At 64.1% G+C, this 16,253-nt stretch overlaps 3 protein-coding genes across 3 annotated transcripts in view; 1 reads left to right on the plus strand and 2 right to left on the minus strand.

The window, feature by feature from the left end:
* Positions 1-115: 115 nt before the first annotated feature.
* On the plus strand, positions 116-1,977 carry CHLRE_06g278085v5 (uncharacterized protein). The gene has a single exon (XM_043063044.1). The coding sequence runs from the start codon at positions 586-588 to the stop codon at positions 1,492-1,494; it is 909 nt and encodes a 302-aa protein (XP_042923750.1). The 5' UTR covers positions 116-585; the 3' UTR covers positions 1,495-1,977.
* A 12-nt stretch (positions 1,978-1,989) lies between these two features.
* On the minus strand, positions 1,990-4,785 carry CHLRE_06g278086v5 (uncharacterized protein). The gene is made up of 5 exons (XM_001697992.2): positions 4,621-4,785; positions 4,221-4,334; positions 3,788-3,818; positions 3,315-3,409; positions 1,990-3,053 (listed from the first exon to the last, which is right to left on the minus strand). Exons 1-5 carry the CDS (start codon positions 4,702-4,704, stop codon positions 3,024-3,026), a joined length of 354 nt encoding a protein of 117 aa, XP_001698044.1. The 5' UTR covers positions 4,705-4,785; the 3' UTR covers positions 1,990-3,023.
* A 159-nt stretch (positions 4,786-4,944) lies between these two features.
* The window catches only part of CHLRE_06g278087v5 (uncharacterized protein), a 15,471-nt gene continuing 4,162 nt past the window's right edge, over positions 4,945-16,253 (minus strand). Inside the window, exons 9-28 of the mRNA XM_043063045.1 lie at positions 16,034-16,167; positions 15,581-15,725; positions 15,201-15,374; positions 15,001-15,064; positions 14,722-14,830; positions 13,440-14,587; positions 13,058-13,233; positions 12,686-12,914; positions 12,220-12,314; positions 11,763-11,895; positions 11,382-11,482; positions 10,944-11,045; positions 8,631-8,756; positions 8,004-8,021; positions 7,590-7,730; positions 7,140-7,251; positions 6,855-6,886; positions 6,423-6,504; positions 5,928-6,100; positions 4,945-5,490 (exon numbers count right to left, since the gene is read on the minus strand). Of these exons, the coding sequence (XP_042923751.1) occupies positions 5,401-5,490; positions 5,928-6,100; positions 6,423-6,504; positions 6,855-6,886; positions 7,140-7,251; positions 7,590-7,730; positions 8,004-8,021; positions 8,631-8,756; positions 10,944-11,045; positions 11,382-11,482; positions 11,763-11,895; positions 12,220-12,314; positions 12,686-12,914; positions 13,058-13,233; positions 13,440-14,587; positions 14,722-14,830; positions 15,001-15,064; positions 15,201-15,374; positions 15,581-15,725; positions 16,034-16,167 (3,384 nt within the window). The 3' untranslated portion in view covers positions 4,945-5,400. The remainder of the gene's footprint in view (positions 5,491-5,927; positions 6,101-6,422; positions 6,505-6,854; positions 6,887-7,139; positions 7,252-7,589; positions 7,731-8,003; positions 8,022-8,630; positions 8,757-10,943; positions 11,046-11,381; positions 11,483-11,762; positions 11,896-12,219; positions 12,315-12,685; positions 12,915-13,057; positions 13,234-13,439; positions 14,588-14,721; positions 14,831-15,000; positions 15,065-15,200; positions 15,375-15,580; positions 15,726-16,033; positions 16,168-16,253) is intronic.

The raw sequence follows: 16,253 nt of genomic DNA on the forward strand, positions 1-16,253 counted from the left end.
CGGTACTCGGCACGCCGACGTGCGCGCCCTCCTGAGGATATCCAGAACCGGTATGGGGTAATCCAAGACAGTATTTGAGATAGGTTACAAGCACTTTGACAGCGGGAACGCATATCTTAGACCGCGAGGACACGGTCTCGTTTCGATGGGAGTGTCACAGCTGTGACAGGCTTATTACGGTCTGTGATAATGTGAAGTGCATAAACGCATGCGACTTGAACAGACGCAACGACCAGACGGCAGACGTCATGCATGAGTGTTTTGGTAGGCGATTGTGCCGGGAGACCCCTCGGTCGCCCTCGGTTGCCCGGGGAGCCCTGCCGAGGGCTGCCCGTTAAGGCTAGAGTTGCTGGCTTACGTAAGAATTCTGTCGAAGGCTACCCGCCTAAACTGGAGTTGAACGCTATCCGACTCTGACTCCCGGCAACCCAGCCAAGTCACAACGGCCCAGGGGCTGGTCAGCGACAGCGGTGTCATCCAGACCATCAATCGCTGACCAGCCCCTCACCGGCCCAGCGCATTTCCTCCGCCTTCTGCGAGGACCCCCCGTCACGCCTACCATCGGCTGAGCTACCCACCTTTCAGATGGATGCCGACTTGTACGCCCCCCTGTGCAGCCTGAGCAAGGCCGCCCCTCTCGTCGGCCTCAAGAAGAAGCTGAGCACCACCTCCGCCAGCGGTGACGAGGTCATGCCGGACCTGCTGAACGAGTCCAAGACCGCCGCAACCGCCAGCCCCTTCGGCAACGTGCCGGTGGAGGCGCTACCCAGTCTCAACACCCTCTTCAACGAGTCCAACCCCTATTGGGAGTTGTTGGGCCCCAAGAGCGTCAAGCCCTCCCCATTCGCGGGCTTTCACCTGTCGGACGAGCAGATGGAGGAGAACGTTAACGCCGCGCTGCGCGCCAACGCCACCATCGCCACGACCAAGGTCGGCCCCGCCAGCAGCTCCGCCAAGTCCGCCAGCATTGAGGACAAGATCGCCTCCACCAGCGTCGGCAAGACCAAGCCCACCGGCTACGGCAACGCCAAAACCACCACCGCCGCCATCAACCACGAGGCCAAGGCCACCGCCGACAAGGAGGTGCTGACCACCGGCGCCGCCAGCCCCAAGACTACGGCCAACGGCAGCAACGACGAGTCGCCTCCCACTAAGACCAAGACGGCCACCGCCTCCGCCACCCTGACGCCTGAGGAGATGGAGGAGCTGATGGCGAAGGTGACCGCCGCCGCACACCACGCCGCCACCGCCGCACTGTACGAGTACACCACTGGTGAGCAGTACCGGCTGTTCCGCGCCATCCTGGGCTGGGAGTCCCTGGCCCGCTTCACAATGAGTCAGCTGGGTCGCGTGGTGTCCGCGATCCTGTACCCCGCGCTAGGATACGAGACGACTGCCCGCGTCATGGACCAGTGCTTCGCTCTAAACGCCTGGGAAGGGGAACAGCTACTGCAGGGTGTGTCCCGACTCGGACACGCCGTGTCATCTAACTAACGGAGGCACAGCATTACCGTGTGGAGCAACATGTTGGAAACCCTGCTGCTGCACGCCGATGTGCAGGAGTCCGCCGCGGCTGAGTTCGCGACTGCGGCTGGCACGGTACTCGGCACGCCGACGTGCGCGCCCTCCTGAGGATATCCAGAACCGGTATGGGGTAATCCAAGACAGTATTTGAGATAGGTTACAAGCACTTTGACAGCGGGAACGCATATCTTAGACCGCGAGGACACGGTCTCGTTTCGATGGGAGTGTCACAGCTGTGACAGGCTTATTACGGTCTGTGATAATGTGAAGTGCATAAACGCATGCGACTTGAACAGACGCAACGACCAGACGGCAGACGTCATGCATGAGTGTTTTGGTAGGCGATTGTGCCGGGAGACCCCTCGGTCGCCCTCGGTTGCCCGGGGAGCCCTGCCGAGGGCTGCCCGTTAAGGCTAGAGTTGCTGGCTTACGTAAGAATTCTGTCGAAGGCTACCCGCCTAAACTGGAGTTGAACGCTATCCGACTCTGACTCCCGGCAACCCAGCCAAGTCACAACGGCCCAGCTGCAGCGACCTCGTGCCTGCAAGCCCCTCTCCCCCCTTCTCCCTTCTCCCTCAAGTTCCCCGAGTTCCCGTCAACGCATACCAGACCAGACCCCGTCTCCCACAGCTAAACGCCCAGCGCAGCTAGCATAGCTTCGGGTTAACCTAAGCCCAAGCTCCGCACTCACAGCACGTGACACAGCCCATCCAGCTCTGCCACGCCGTGCGTGTGAAACCCCAGACCGTTCACACCCCCTCAACAACAAGGTCTCCCGTTCAAGCCACCGTCATGCTGCTCCGTCTCAATACCCTACCCTACCTTCCGCCGCAAACGACTCTACCCCTATCCAAGGCGTAGCTCATCTACCCCCACGAGCCGGAGGTACAAAACACCCAGCGTGTCATCATACACCCTGCGTGTGCTGCCAGAACCCTTCCTACCCGTTCCTTGGGCCGCTCGTCCCCAGCAAGAACAACACCCGCCTAGTCGCGAGTTTTTTGGTGTTCCATTGTTCCCGGGGGGTCGCGTGGCGTGCCACATCTGCTTGGACATTTTTAAACACCCGCAAAGCAAACCCGCCGAGTTCCACATCACATCGCTCCCGATCCACGCACACGGTCGGTACGCAACATGGCTCAGCACCCGGCGCGGCTGATCGCGCGTTCGCGCCCACATCGCCATACAGCTTCTCCAGCGGCCGGGCACAAGAAAGACCTTGGCGCCAGCAGTATTGACCTTGGAAAAGAGCCCTTCTTTGCGCGGTTGGAGCATGCACACTCGGCACATGGGCCCCAGCATCACGCCTTACTCCACACGGCGCTTCACCTAATCCGCATTTCCCTTCCCTCCATGAGCCGCAGGTCAGCCGAAAGCGGCGAGCGGCGTGCATTGCGCAGCGCCCCATCCGCTGAACCTCGTCAGCCCCCCGCTCCCGTGTGCGACTGCCTCCCTTGCGCTTCTCCAAGCAATCGGCCCTGGACGCTCACAGCACACCCTCACAGGGCGGCAGTGACCACAATCTCAACCTGTTGGCGTGGTGGGGCCACATGTGCACAAGGGAAGCAGGTTGTGAGTGGCACTTCACAGCCCGCACACACACGAAGCCAAGAGCCAGGCCTGCACTCAACGGCCGCAGACACCGACCACCTTGTACCCCTCGCACTCCCGCTGCGTGCTCGGGTGCGGGGCACGTGGTACAGCCACCACCACCACCACCATCATCAATATCACTGAGGCACACACACACACACATACACACACACGCACACGCCCCCACGCCCACACACCTTCCAGCCCGGGTCCGCCAGCCACGTCACACCCACGGTGGCGCGGGTGGGCGCGTGGCCGGCCGGCACCCACTCGTCCCACGCCTCATTCATGGCTGCGTGCACGTGTGGAGGAGCGGCAGAAGGCATGGGCGCATCGTGGTAAGAAAGACAGAATGTGAAAGTTGGGTGGGAGGATGAGGGAGGGGGCACCATGTACAAGGGGCAAGCTACCCGTAGGGCCACGGCATGTGAAGACAGCACGGCCGTACGACAAGCGAACGTGTGATGCCAGCTTTGTGCGAAGGGAAGGAGGCGTGCGAGGCGATATGGGGGCGCAGGCGCGGGCGGCCTGTCCTCAGCCCCTGCCACGCACATATACTTGCATGCGGAGGCAGACACGCATCACCACATTGAGCGCCGTCGTACGGCATCGCCCCCACACAATCACAATGCTTTCAGTCCCAGTCGCAGGGTCACACACGCGGGCTCACCGGGGAAGTCCGCCTTGTCAACCAGGAAGACCTACGGGCACGTGAACAGCCCGTGTGTGTGCGTGTGTTAAAGAGCACAAGGAAAACATTGCGCAAAGACAGTGTATGCGATGCAGTGTGCGTGTGTTAAAGAGCACAAGGAAAACATTACGCGCGGTTTGCGTGTGTGTGTGTGTGTGTCTTTATGTGAGGGCGTGGAGCTTGCATGCCATAACGCGCGGTGGCGGGTTGCGGTCACGTATCGCACAGGATGGGGTGGGGGACGCAGGTGCGCCCCACCCTCGCTGCCCACACAGACAAGCTCCCTCCTCCCTCCCTCCCTCCCTCCCTCCTCCCTCGCTCCCTCCCTCCCTCCTCCCTCGCTCCCTCCTCTCTCCTCCCTCGCTCCCTCCTCCCTCGCTCCCTCCCTGCCTCCCTCCCTCCGCTGCGGCACCTGCGCGGACAGGATCTTGGTCTTGTCGGTGCCGGCGCGCGCCAGCAGCTCATCAATCTGCTTCAGCACCGAGGCCGTCTGCTCTTTGGCGCCCACAGACGTATCCTCAGGCACCTGCTCGGTAAGTCGGTGGGGTGGGGACTTAGGAAGATGGAGGGCATGTGGGGGTGTCCGCTGAGCGCGCCAGCATGCGCTCTGGTGCAGGCGACGCCTAGGTGGGTGCGGACGGTGGGGCCACTTCAAGTGCCGCAGGGGCATGCATAGTTTACATGTATGGTCATAACCAAATGTCCATAGACCAAGTGTTTAGGTACTTTTGTGTTTGCCAGCGTGCAAGCGATCCATCCCATGTGCCAACATTTTGTTCGCCTGACTTGCATGCGTTCCACCAACTACGCACCTGACCCGCCAGATACACGGTGCCATTGTGCACCACCGCCTCGCTCAGGCGCGACCCGCAGTCCAGGCGCTGGATGGCAGCCATTTTCCGAGGCACTGGGCGAGCAGCTCCGGAGCGACGGGTAAAAGTAGCGCAGTTGGAACGAGCAGCAAGCATCGCTATAAGTATTCACTGTGAGTTGTCGGTTTGGGATGACCATGTTAAGGGCGCGGATGGTTGAGACTGCCGGGCACGCAGCCGTCCGTGGTGCCTGTGTACCTGAGCGCCGCGGGCCCAGGCCTCGGTGCCCAGACATGCGCACAGGTCGGAATTGCGTCATGCTGCTTACGAAGCTGGTTACAGCAGCACACTCGGCAAGTCCGCCTCACTCCATGCATGCCACGCACGCAGACACGCCTCACCAGTCGCACAACTCCGGAGCATGCAAGGGTGTCGTCCTTCCGGTGCATTCCCCCGGTGCAGCATTGGCGTGCACGGGCGCGCCTTATGCACTCAGCCAAACACTTGACCTCTGCACACTCCTGTACCATACGTCCATACCACACTGCTTTACTATACTCGCCGTCTCGCCCTCAGCACCTGTAAACCCCACGGCATAACCCCTTGCTTCACTCCTGCCTGCTGTTGCAACCCTCACACGTCGCCACAAAGCCGCCCCCATAACGTAAAACCTTTCCATCCCATCATTCTTCAGCTCGTGAACCCCATAGCTAGCTACTCCTGCAGTCATGCCGCGACTTTACCGCACCGGTGTAACAACAAGTCAGCTCTCCAGCCGCTCTACACGAACAGCTTGTCCACCAGCACCTCGTACTCGGCCAGCTTGGTCGCTTTGGTGCGCCACTCGGCAGGCAGCGAGCCCAGGCCAGACTGAAGGAGGGGAGGAGGGGAGGAGGTTGTAGTGGTGGTGGTGGTGGTGGTGGTGGTGGTGGTGGTGGTGGTGGTGGTGGTGGTGGTGGTGGTGGTGGTGGCGAAGGGAGGGCGCTTCAGGGCATGCCAGGGACTGTCAGGAGGTCGTCTCACGGCGACGGCGTGTGAGCGGACGAGCAGTCGCAGCGGGGGCGGCACCGCACTCCCCAGCAATCCCGTGGGTGTGCCCACGCCCACGCCCACGCCCACGCCCACGCCCACGCCCGCGCCCACGCCCGCGCCCACGCCCGCACCCACGCCCACGCCCCATGCCCCACGCCCCATGCCCCACGCCCCATGCCCCACGCCCACAGCTCGCATATGCGGCTGCAGTTTCTCCTTGCAACGCGACTGTTTCCTTATGGGATTGGTTCAAAGTTTAACCCACGCCCACACACCTCCGCCGCCAGCAGTGCGCCGATCAGCAGGCTGCGGCTGCAGTTGTCGCCGCCCGCCATCAGGTTGGCGCGCACGCCGTCCACGTAGGCATTGCCGCTGCTGCTGCTGCTGCTGCCGGCGCCGCCGTACACGGCAGCGGTCATGGCCACGTTCGTGAAGGCGGCGGGGTTGCCTGGCGGGTTGGAGTGGTGTAGTTGTGTGAGTGGATTTGGTGGATGCGGGGAAATGCCAACCAACCAGGACCCGGGACCCGGAAGCAGCGCACACACCGCAGAGAGCGGAGTCACCCATTGCAAGGGGGATTGGTAGATACCAGCCCAAACTAAGCCGAACCAGGAGTTGGTTGCTGACTTGATGAGTAGCAGCATGCGGTAGACTACCGTAAAGGCATAAAGGGGCTTGAGGCGCTGCGTACGCGGGTGCCATTCCCCCCACTGCCTCACACGCTTGCTGCAGCGGGGCTGGGCTGCTGCACTGTCGCCCCGCGCACTCACCGCAGGCGGGGCCGTTGCACCACACCGCCACGGTGAAGGGCGGCAGCTGGTCCTTGATGGCCATGTGCTTGCCCACCATCTCCTGCAGGGAGGGATGGAGAGGGAGGGAGAGGAGGGGCGGGAGGAGGTGAGGAGGTGAGTGGGCGGGAGGAGGTGAGGAGGTGAGGAGGTGAGGGGGCGGGAGGTGAAGGGGCGGGGAAGCAGAATCCAAGGCCATAACATAAAGCCCAGTGCAACGCGAGTGTGATGCGGGTTTGGGCGTTCAAGTAAGATGCTTGACGGTGTGCTTGCAGGAAGTGCGCTTAAGTGACACCGCCACGGTTTTGAACAGCCGGCCGACACGCACACCACTAGCACACACGCACACCACACGCACACGCACACACACACCACCCCCACCACTACCCCCACCCCCACCAACGGTGGCCGCACCTGCATGTACGGCACGGGCTCGTAGGTCAGCTCTGCAGGGGTACGTCGAACAGGGCGTGGGGGTTAGCGAGCCCACGTGCTGGTTTGGCAACAAAGCAAAGCAGCATGCGCCTCTCGCGAGTCCACAGCCACCATCGCTCGGGTTCATCACAGCCGCCAAGCTCCCATCACTCTTGACACGCCCATGCCTTCGGCTCCGTCCGGCCTCTTCACCCCAACCCCCAAACTCCCAAACTCCCAAACCCGAAACCCCCACCACCCGGCCCCCGCCCCGGCCGGCCTCACCACGCAGGGGGGTGCTGCGGCTGGCCACCGCGCGCTCCACCAGCGCCCTGATCTCGGCGGGCAGGGCGCCCTCGCTCGCGGCCCAGGCCAGAGCCTCCTCAATGGTGTGGCCCTGTGAGGCGGGGCAGGCGGGGCAGGGGGGGGCGGGGCAGGGCGTTACACTCATGGGGTGTGTGTGTGGAGAAATGGTGAGCGGGAGCGTGTACGGGTGTGGAGTGGAGGCAGGTGTGCAGGTGGCGGTGCAGAGCGTGAGTGGGCATCGGTCACGGGTGGCATGGCGAAAGTGATACCATATGGGTGTGGCGAAGTAGCAGCATGGCAAAATGCGAAAGAACACCTTGGCCACGCCTTTGCTGCCACACGCCGCAAACCTCCGCCTCCCGCCCCGCCCCACCCCGCCCCACCCCACCCCGCCCCGCCCCGCCCCACCCCGCCCCACCCCAAACTCACCAGCACCACCTTCTCCAGCAGCAGTGCGCCTGCCAGGCCGTACGCCACCGCCTGGTCGTTGTCCTGCTGCACACGCACCGCCGCCTCCACCACCTGGCGCAGCTCGGGCTTGCCGGCGTAGCGCGCCACCAGCAGCGAGGCCTGCGGGGTGGAGGAGGAGGTTGTATTCACGAATGGCTAAGGAAGTGGTGGACGGTAGATAATCTTGGGGACCAGCAATTGTTATCGGTGCGGGGGTGGGGGTGTCGTGAGGAGTCGGCGAGGTATCAGGGAGGGGCATGCGCAGCGCGAAGGCGAGCTGGAGATGGCTTTGCTGGTTGGGCGTGCAAGGCGCAATGCAGATGCTGGTTGGGCGTGCAAGGCGCAATGCCGATGCAGAACGGGTCAAGTGCAGGCCGCGCGGCGTGCACCCACCTTGGCGAAGCAGTTGGCCTGTGCGGCGTTGGGGAGGAAGGGGTGGGGGAGGGGAGGGATGGAGCTGTGAGGAGCGCTGCCTTCAGGTGCATAACGGATTGGAGACCTCTACACACACGACACGCACGCGCCCTTCTCCCGCATGCCAGTACCCACCACTACCATGGCATCCCTCCCTAAGCCAAGCCACGGATCCGCCCCCCTGGGTGACTCTCCCCTCCGAACCACCCATGCACGCACACGCACACACACACACGCGCGCACGCATAATGTGCGCATGCATGGCATCCCTCCCTAAGCCAAGCCACAGAGCCGCCCCTCTGGGTGACGCACCACTCCCAACCACCCATACACGCGCGCACACACACACACACACACACACACACTCTCCCCCCCCACACACACACGCCCCGCCCCGCCCCGCCCCGCCCCGCCCCGCCCCGCCCCACCAAGCCACGGATCTGCACCCCTGGGTGACTCACGTACACACACACGGTATGCGAGGCAATTTCAGGTAACATCCGTAAACCGCCGCTTTGCTGCATCGCATACACTGTCTTTGCGCAACGTTTTCCTTGTGCTCTTTAACACATACACACACACACGCCCCGCCCCGCCCCGCCCCACCTGGTAGTCGGTGTTGTGGCCCACCTCGCGGCCGCGCTTGCCCTCCTCCCAGTTGGTCACCAGCGCGCGAACCGAGTGGTTGCGGTAGGCGTTGGGCTCGGTGGCTGTGAAGTAGGTGTAGAAGGCCTGGCGGGGGTGGGGCCGAGGCCAACGTCAGCTCCATCGTCATCAGAAAGCCCAGGAGGCAGCCGTGCACGTTTCAGGTATGTTGGTTAGTTGGGGCTAGCGGCAGTTGGGACCGCAAGGTGTCAGACCCAGGTGTCAGACCCACAGTGGTCCGGCCCGAACCTTGGTGAGGTAGGGGCGGGTCACGTGTGATAGGTCGGGCGGGAGAGTGACAGGCCGGTTGCACCTGTCAGCCCGTCCGAGAGGTCTGCGGGGTGCCGGGGGAGTCTAGGCCCCGGCAGTTGCGAGAGTTGGCTCAACCACACGCCACGACATTACCCCATACTACTGAAGGTGCCAGGCAGCGTAGCTGCCACCGTGTGTGTAACGCACCAGCTATTGTCAAGCTGTCGAACCCCAATCTCCAACAGGTCATGAGCCCCGTGCCGCGGTAACGCGCGCGGTCGGCAGCTACTAGCTAGGTAGGGTGGACGACCCATCGGGGGTCCTTAAGTTCCCGCCGCTCGCGGAGGGCATAGCTAACTACTTTAAGTGGTACCAACACCTCTACGACTTCCTAGCCACCCGTAAGCCTCCCCTAGCAGCCTATCTCAGCGACCCCGCGCCTCCGCACCGCACGCCCCGCGAGCATGCGGACGAGTCCGCGGCAGCCATGGGCTGGATGCGCATGTCCTGCAGTCCGGACGTTGCGCGCGCCCTCTGCCACTACGGAGACGCCAGCTACGCGCTTCAGTACGTCCAGCAGCTGTTCTGTATCACAGCACCCCACAAGCTGTCGGTGCTCGACACCGAGCGCGGCAACTTCCGCATGCTGGAGGGTGAGTCCGTGTCGGCGTACTTTGGCCGCGCCTACTGCCTGCGGGATCAGATCCTGGGCTTGGGCAGCGCCGGGTCGGACAACGACATTATCCTGCGCCTGCTGCGCGGGCTGCCCCAGCTCGACTTCAAGATCCCCATTGAGATCTGCAACGCGCAGCCGCCGCAGTCCCTCGCACCGCTCCGCGGCTACCTCATGCAGCACGAGCTGCTGCGGCCTGGCGATCAGGACTCCGGCGGCCACGTGGGCAGCGTCAACCGCGCCCCCGGCGGCGGCGGCGGCGCTGGTGGCAGCGGCGGCGGTGGCATCATTTGCCACTACTGCTCGCTGCCCGGGCACATCAAGCCCAACTGCCCCGTGCGCCGCGCCGACGAGAGCGCGGGCATCTACCGCCCCAACGTCCGCTCGCCCCCGCAGCGCCAGCAGCAGCAGCAGCGCCAGCAGCAGCAGCAGCGGCAGCAGCAGCAGCAGCAGAAGCAGCGGTTCGGCGGTGGCGGCGGCCGTGGCGCCAGCAGTGGCGCCGGCGGCGGCCGCGGCGGCGGCGGCGGTGGCGGCCACAGGCGAGGTAAGCGGGGTTCGGCGGAGGTTCTGGTGCCGGCGGTGGCGCCGGCACCGCCGCCTCTAGGTCCGCGCATGTGCTGATGGTGCGGGTGTGTGACTGCTGGGCCGACCTGTATGCCGGCAGCAGTTTGATCCTGCACCCCGTTGACGCTGAGTCGGCTGGCTCCAGCGCCAACAGCGGCTACAGCCTGGCCGGCGGCACGGCCAGCAGCAGCTCCGCGGGTGGGATCCGCGGTAGCAGCAGTAGCATCAGCAGCAGCTGCAGCAGCCTGGCCCTCCGTGGCCTCAGCAGCAGCAGCAGCTACAGCTGCAGCGCCGCGCCGTCTCAGACGGGCGCGAGCAGCAGCCTGCTGTCCTTTCCCCACCGCGCGGTTGTCCTGGACCACGCCAGCGGTGGAAGCAGCAGCAGCGCAGGTGCCGGTGGCTCCCGCAGCAGCCGTGGCGACGCCGGGCTTGCGAGCTCCGGCGGCCACGTGTTCGTCGTCCGCGACATGAGCGGAGACAACATGCTGGGTCCCAACGTCGGCGGCAGTAGCAGCAGTGTGGTGTCAGCCAGTGCTGGTGGCGGCAGCTCCAGGAGCGCCCCGCATAACCCTCATCGTCTCCACCAACACAACGCTTCCAGTCTCCTCCCCTTTCCCCACCCTCTTCTTTTCCAGTCCCCTTCTTTGCCTAGTGCCCACCTCCCTTCTAGTCCCCCTCCCGTTTCCCCACCCACCTCCCTTCTAGGTCCCTCCCCTTCCCTGCCCTCCTCCTTTCTCCCCTTCTCGCCCCTTCCCTGCCCGCCTCCCTTCTACTCCCGCTCCCACCTCGGCGTACTTGGCCTCATCGAACTCGCCGCCGTTGGCCGCCATGGACTGCAGCAGCGGGATCAGCTCGTGACCATACGGCGACAGAGCGCCGTAGGGGTGCTGCGGGGGGTGAGGGCGTGGGCGGCAGGGCGGGGGCGGCGGATGCAGGGGTTGGCTGGAGTGAGCTGCCTATGTAGGTGCACGGGGTCAGGGGAGCAGGGCTGGTGGGACCGGCATGAGAAGCGGAAGAAGTGGGGGACAAAGGGCACGGCATGGCGTGGGCATGAGGGAATGCACTGCCACGCACCTGCCGCGCATCTGGCAAGTACAAACTTTCGGCGTGAAATACGGTACCGCAGCACACGCACTTCACGGCGATGGGCATTCCATCACGGGTTCACGTGAGACTTCGCAGACCGTGCCCTCCGCGTTGGCACCCCCGAAGCCCTCGCACACCTGGTAGAAGGGGCAGGAGGGCTCGGGGAAGAACTCGGGCGCGGCGGCGCTCATGCCCTTGCTGGCCAGGAGCTCGTTCATCTTGGGAACATCGTAGATCCCTGCAGGCCACCCGGTGGTCATGGCAGGCGGTGAGGTGGAGAGGTGGGTGAGCGCGCGAGCAAAAAGGATACAGACTTGCAGACCGCCGGCCGCTGGCCCCTGGCCACTGCGTGGCGTTGCTCCTCCCATGACAGAACACCAAGTGGCCAACCGCCGCGAGCTTAGCATCCTAAGTTGCCCCCACCCCACACACACACCACGGGCACGGGGCACCACCAGCAAGAGCAAGAGCAACAACAACAACAACACAACTTCTGGCCGACCGGCCAGCACGCTCACAGTGCAGGGGCATGGTGGCGATGTCTGCGAGCAGGCCGCCCAGCACCGCGGCCTTGGCGCGCTCCCGCACCGCGGCATCAGTGGCAACAGTCTTGGCGGGCGCGACGACTGGCGCGGCGCTCATGGCAACGGTCTGCGAGCAAATTGTCCGTGATGGGAAATGGGATGTAGTAGTAGGGGTTGATGAGTAGGCGGTGCATAGGAGTTCGGGGAGAGGGTGGCGGAGCGGGGCCGGGCGTTGGTCGCGGTGGGTGGCGGTGGGCCACACGACACACGAGCCAACTCAACTGGGTCTTTTGTTTATATGCACTCTCTACATATAAGCATCATCAAGTTAAGGTTGATGTTGCAATCTGTCGGGCCTTTGCGTTGCAGGCGCGACGCATCCACTGAACGATCCTCGCACCAATGTTGAATTCATCGCAATGCTTTGCAAAGGAATGCTTGCATGTCTCACCCGAGCAGCAGTGCGTCCACGGGATACAGAGGCTGCGGGGCGGGCGAGGGCAGAACGGAGAGCCATGCTCTTGGTCAGAGCGTCGTAACGTAAAGCTGTGATGGCGTAAGAAGCTGTCAAACAGCAAATTCTATCTCGCAATTCTAGACAAATGCAACCTCATACAAGCGTAAACCGGCACGCCGTACAGGTCAGCAGCCAGCGGCCGTGACACCTGGTTGCACTTACCCACTGGACCCTTGTCCCTATGCAAATAAATCGGCTGGGTCACATTTGCCACGTACAAGGCTGGGACCGAAGCACGAAAGGGCCATACGGTAGTGGGAGGATAGGAATGAGGGTGCCCGCTTGCCCGCGGTGCGCCTCCCATCGTGTGACACGGGAGCTGCTGAGCCGCAGCGCCAAGGCCGCAGCGCCAAGGCCGGCCTGCAGGCTGCAGTTCCCTGTGGGCCACATTATGCGCTACCTGAAGAAGGGCAATACGCCGAGCGCATCGGTGCCGGCGCGCCCGTGTACCTGGCCGCCGTGCTGGGGTACTTGACCGCTGAGGTGCTGGAGCTCGCCGGCAACGCCGCCCCCGACAACAAGAAGAACCGCATTGTGCCTCGCCACATCCAGCTGGCCATCCGCAACGACGAGGAGCTGGGCAAGCTGCTGGGCGAGGTGACCATCGCCGCATCGCGTCGGGCGGTGTGCTGCCGACCAAGGGCGGCAAGCGCAGCGCGGAGGCCGCCTGAAGCGCTGGTCCTCGTACCATATATTCAATCGCTTGCCATACTTGGTGTTACTCAACACCACCCTATGCCATTCACCGCGGATTTACAGTGGCTTCACTCACTGCACACGCCTGATCCTCATGCCATACACATTCCCACCCCTGCTGCATGCGCAACTCCACGTTCCGCATCATCCTCCGAGCCGGCATCACGTCTATGATATAGCGGTAATCATCCACCAATTGTTTCTGCCAACCTGCGAAACCTGTACTGTACAGTATTGCTATAACTGCGCGACCTGCTTCAAGTGCTCAACACAATATGATGCATCCTGCACGCATGAAATGAATGGTCGCCAGGTGAACACCGTGCCTGCTCCAGCATCCTGCACTTGATCACTGCGTGCGCAGCCACACGTGACCCAAATCACGTCGCCGGCACCTACCTAACCCATGCCTAGCCACACCGCTCAACCGTTCTAGCGTTTACCGTTACGCTACATGCGCGGGCCGGCCGCCATTGCAGCAATGAGATCTGACGCCCCCGTGGCCGTGCGCGCCGCCGCTGCGGTGCAGGCTACCGGGTCCAGCGAGTAGAGCTCCAGCATCCCTCGCGGCTCCATCAGCTTCCGAACGACCCCGGCGATCGCCCCGACCAGCAGGGCTGCGTTGTTGCGGCACAGGACATGGGTGGGCTCGTCGCCAGCATGGCTGGCAGCTTCCTGCGCCTCCCTAAGCTCCCACAGTCGGCGGAGGCCCCACCGTGTCACCGCGTCCACCGGGTCAGCGGGTGGGACGCGCGCCAGCGCCGCCGCTACCTCCGCCTTCACCGCCTCCCCGACCACAGCCACCGCCAAAGCCTCCAGTGGGGCCGGTGCAGCTCCGGCTGGCTGGACATGTTGTCCTCGCGGCACGTCCGGCACAACGACCAGCTGCAGCGCCGCCGATTCTGCAGCTGCAGAATGGCGCTGTGTGTTTGCGTAGGCCCCGCCGCCGCCGCCGTCGCTTGTGGGTGCGCCAGCGGCTGCCTCACCGCCGCCTGTCGACTGCTGCCTTTGGCCTGCCGCTGGCTCGTGCTGCTTCCGCTCCGCCGCCTGATGCTGCGGCTCCGTCTTCTGCTGCTGCTGCTGTTGCTGCCTTTCCGCCTGGCGCTGCAGCTGGTGCGGCTGCGCTGCATGCTGCTGCTGCTGCTGCTGCTGGGCCTGCTGCGCTTGCCACTCCGCCTGCGGCTGCTCCTGCTGCCGCGCTACCTGTTTGTCCTCGTGCTGCGCGCGTTGCAGCTTCACAAGATCGGCCAGCGTCATCAGCTCGTCTGCGTCATCTTCTTCCTCCTGCTGCTCATCTTCATCCGCCTCCACCTCCTCCTCCTCGTCCTGCTCCTCCTCATCCTGCTCCTCCTCCGTCTCCACCTCGCCCACCGCCCCGCTGTCCTCGCATCCCGCGTTGCTTGCCCCGGCCACCTCCTCGGCCTCGGCCTGCGGCACCACCGCTGCCGCTGCAGGTGGGGCCGGTGCGGGAGGCGGCGGCAGCACGAAGGCCGGCGGCAGGGAAATGACGCCTGCTCGGGCGCACACATTGCGCGCCCGCTCCAGCAGCTGCACCAGCTGCGCCGCCGCCTTGTAGCGCACCTCGTATCCCGCAGGCGCTTCGTCCCTGTTGCGCGTTGGGGATGAAGTGGTGACCCTGGTGCAGCTATCGCAAGTCCTCAGTGCAAACCGGTGTTAACTTTAACAAACATTGCCTTATCAATGCCGGCGCCCAGGTCCAATGCCGGCAGCACGACTCACCACAGCAGCTCAGAGCGGGCCTGCACAGCGCTCAGCAGTGCGGACGCGGCGGCAGAAGCAGCATCGCCAAACTGGTCAACCAGCTTCTCGACCTCGGCCAGGAGCATGTCTGTGGAGAAGGAGTGCCAAGTAAAGCCGGGGTTCAGGGTGAGAGCGTGGTACATGCGCGACAGCGCTGAAAGAGCTATGGCCAAGCTTGACGCCCTGGTGACTGACTGGCAGCGTTCATGCTGCGCGACGTGCCCAGTGTCTCGCACTGATGGCGTGTGCTTTACTCACTTGCGGCCGCCGGCAGCATGATCCGTGCAAGCCGCTCGACCGCCGACGTCATGTGGTCCCGCATCTGTAAGCCGGCATCGGCAAGCACGGGGTAAGTGCTGCTTGTTCGCCGGAACACCGCTGTCGTGCCGACGCACGCGTTGGCAGGACGCCTCGCTGCACTGCTACCTCCACCCCCAATCTACCCCTATGGCACGCACCCGCTTGTAGGAGCCTGGCCCGCGCTCGCTGGCGGCGGCCTGGTAGGCGCCCTGGAGCGAGGTCCGTACGTGCGGCTCCACCACGTCCTGGCTCAGCGCCTTGCTGGTCTCCACCAGGCCCGAGTGCAGCGCCTCCAGCGCCTGCGCCAGCTGCCGCTCCTGGTCGCGCCGGACCTGTGCGTGCACAGGCGGGAGGGCGCAGGTAGGCAGGTGTGCAGGCATGAGCAAGTGAGAGGGTGGGTGAGAGTGCGCGTGCAGCAGCAACGACATCGCGACGTCTTGTACGGTGATGGCTACCCCAGGGCGCCTCGGGGCCACGCATCGTGCATGCACACATGTACCGGCGGCAGACTGGCCCACCACGCACCAGCCCAACGCACCTGGCGGTACAGTTCGTCCAGCCGGCCCGCCTCGGCCGGCAGCAGCTCGTCGCCGCCCGGCAGCGGCGCCACCTGCGCCTCCAGCTCGTGTCGCGCGCCCCTCACGAAGTCGTCCAGCTCCGCAAGCAGACGCTCCCGCATGGACCTGCAGGCGATTCGTGTGTGTGTGTGTGTGTGTGTGTGTGTGTGTGTGTGTGTTAAAGAGCACAAGGCAAACGTTGCGCAAAGACAGTGTATGCGATGCAGCAAAGCGACGTGTGTGTGTGTGTGTGTGTGCCGGCGGCAGGCATGGTGTTGACACCGACGGGCAACCTTTTCCCTAGACCTAGACTCGGTACTAGCATATTTGGCACATGACACCGTGCAGCCTGCGCCTGCCCCGCCCTGCCTCTTCCGACATGCGCAGGCCGATAACGCTGCCGCCAGTGCCGTGACCACCACCGTGCCACCTACTTGGTGAGCTCCGATTGGAAGAGCCGCGCCCAGGTGACAGCGATGCGGTCCATGATGGGGCGCACGAGCGCGCCGTTCCAGTTGATGGGGCCCACCGTGGGGCTGGTGTAAGAGCCGTCGCGGTGAACCACACCCTGCAGGCGAGAGGCCGATGGCCCCAAAGCGCCAGAGCGCGGCTGTGTGAGCGCCCATGCCAGAGAAACCACAATTCCCGCCAGAC

This window comes from Chlamydomonas reinhardtii, chromosome 6 (genome assembly GCF_000002595.2).
Source record: "Chlamydomonas reinhardtii strain CC-503 cw92 mt+ chromosome 6, whole genome shotgun sequence".
Classification (NCBI taxonomy): Eukaryota; Viridiplantae; Chlorophyta; class Chlorophyceae; order Chlamydomonadales; family Chlamydomonadaceae; genus Chlamydomonas; species Chlamydomonas reinhardtii.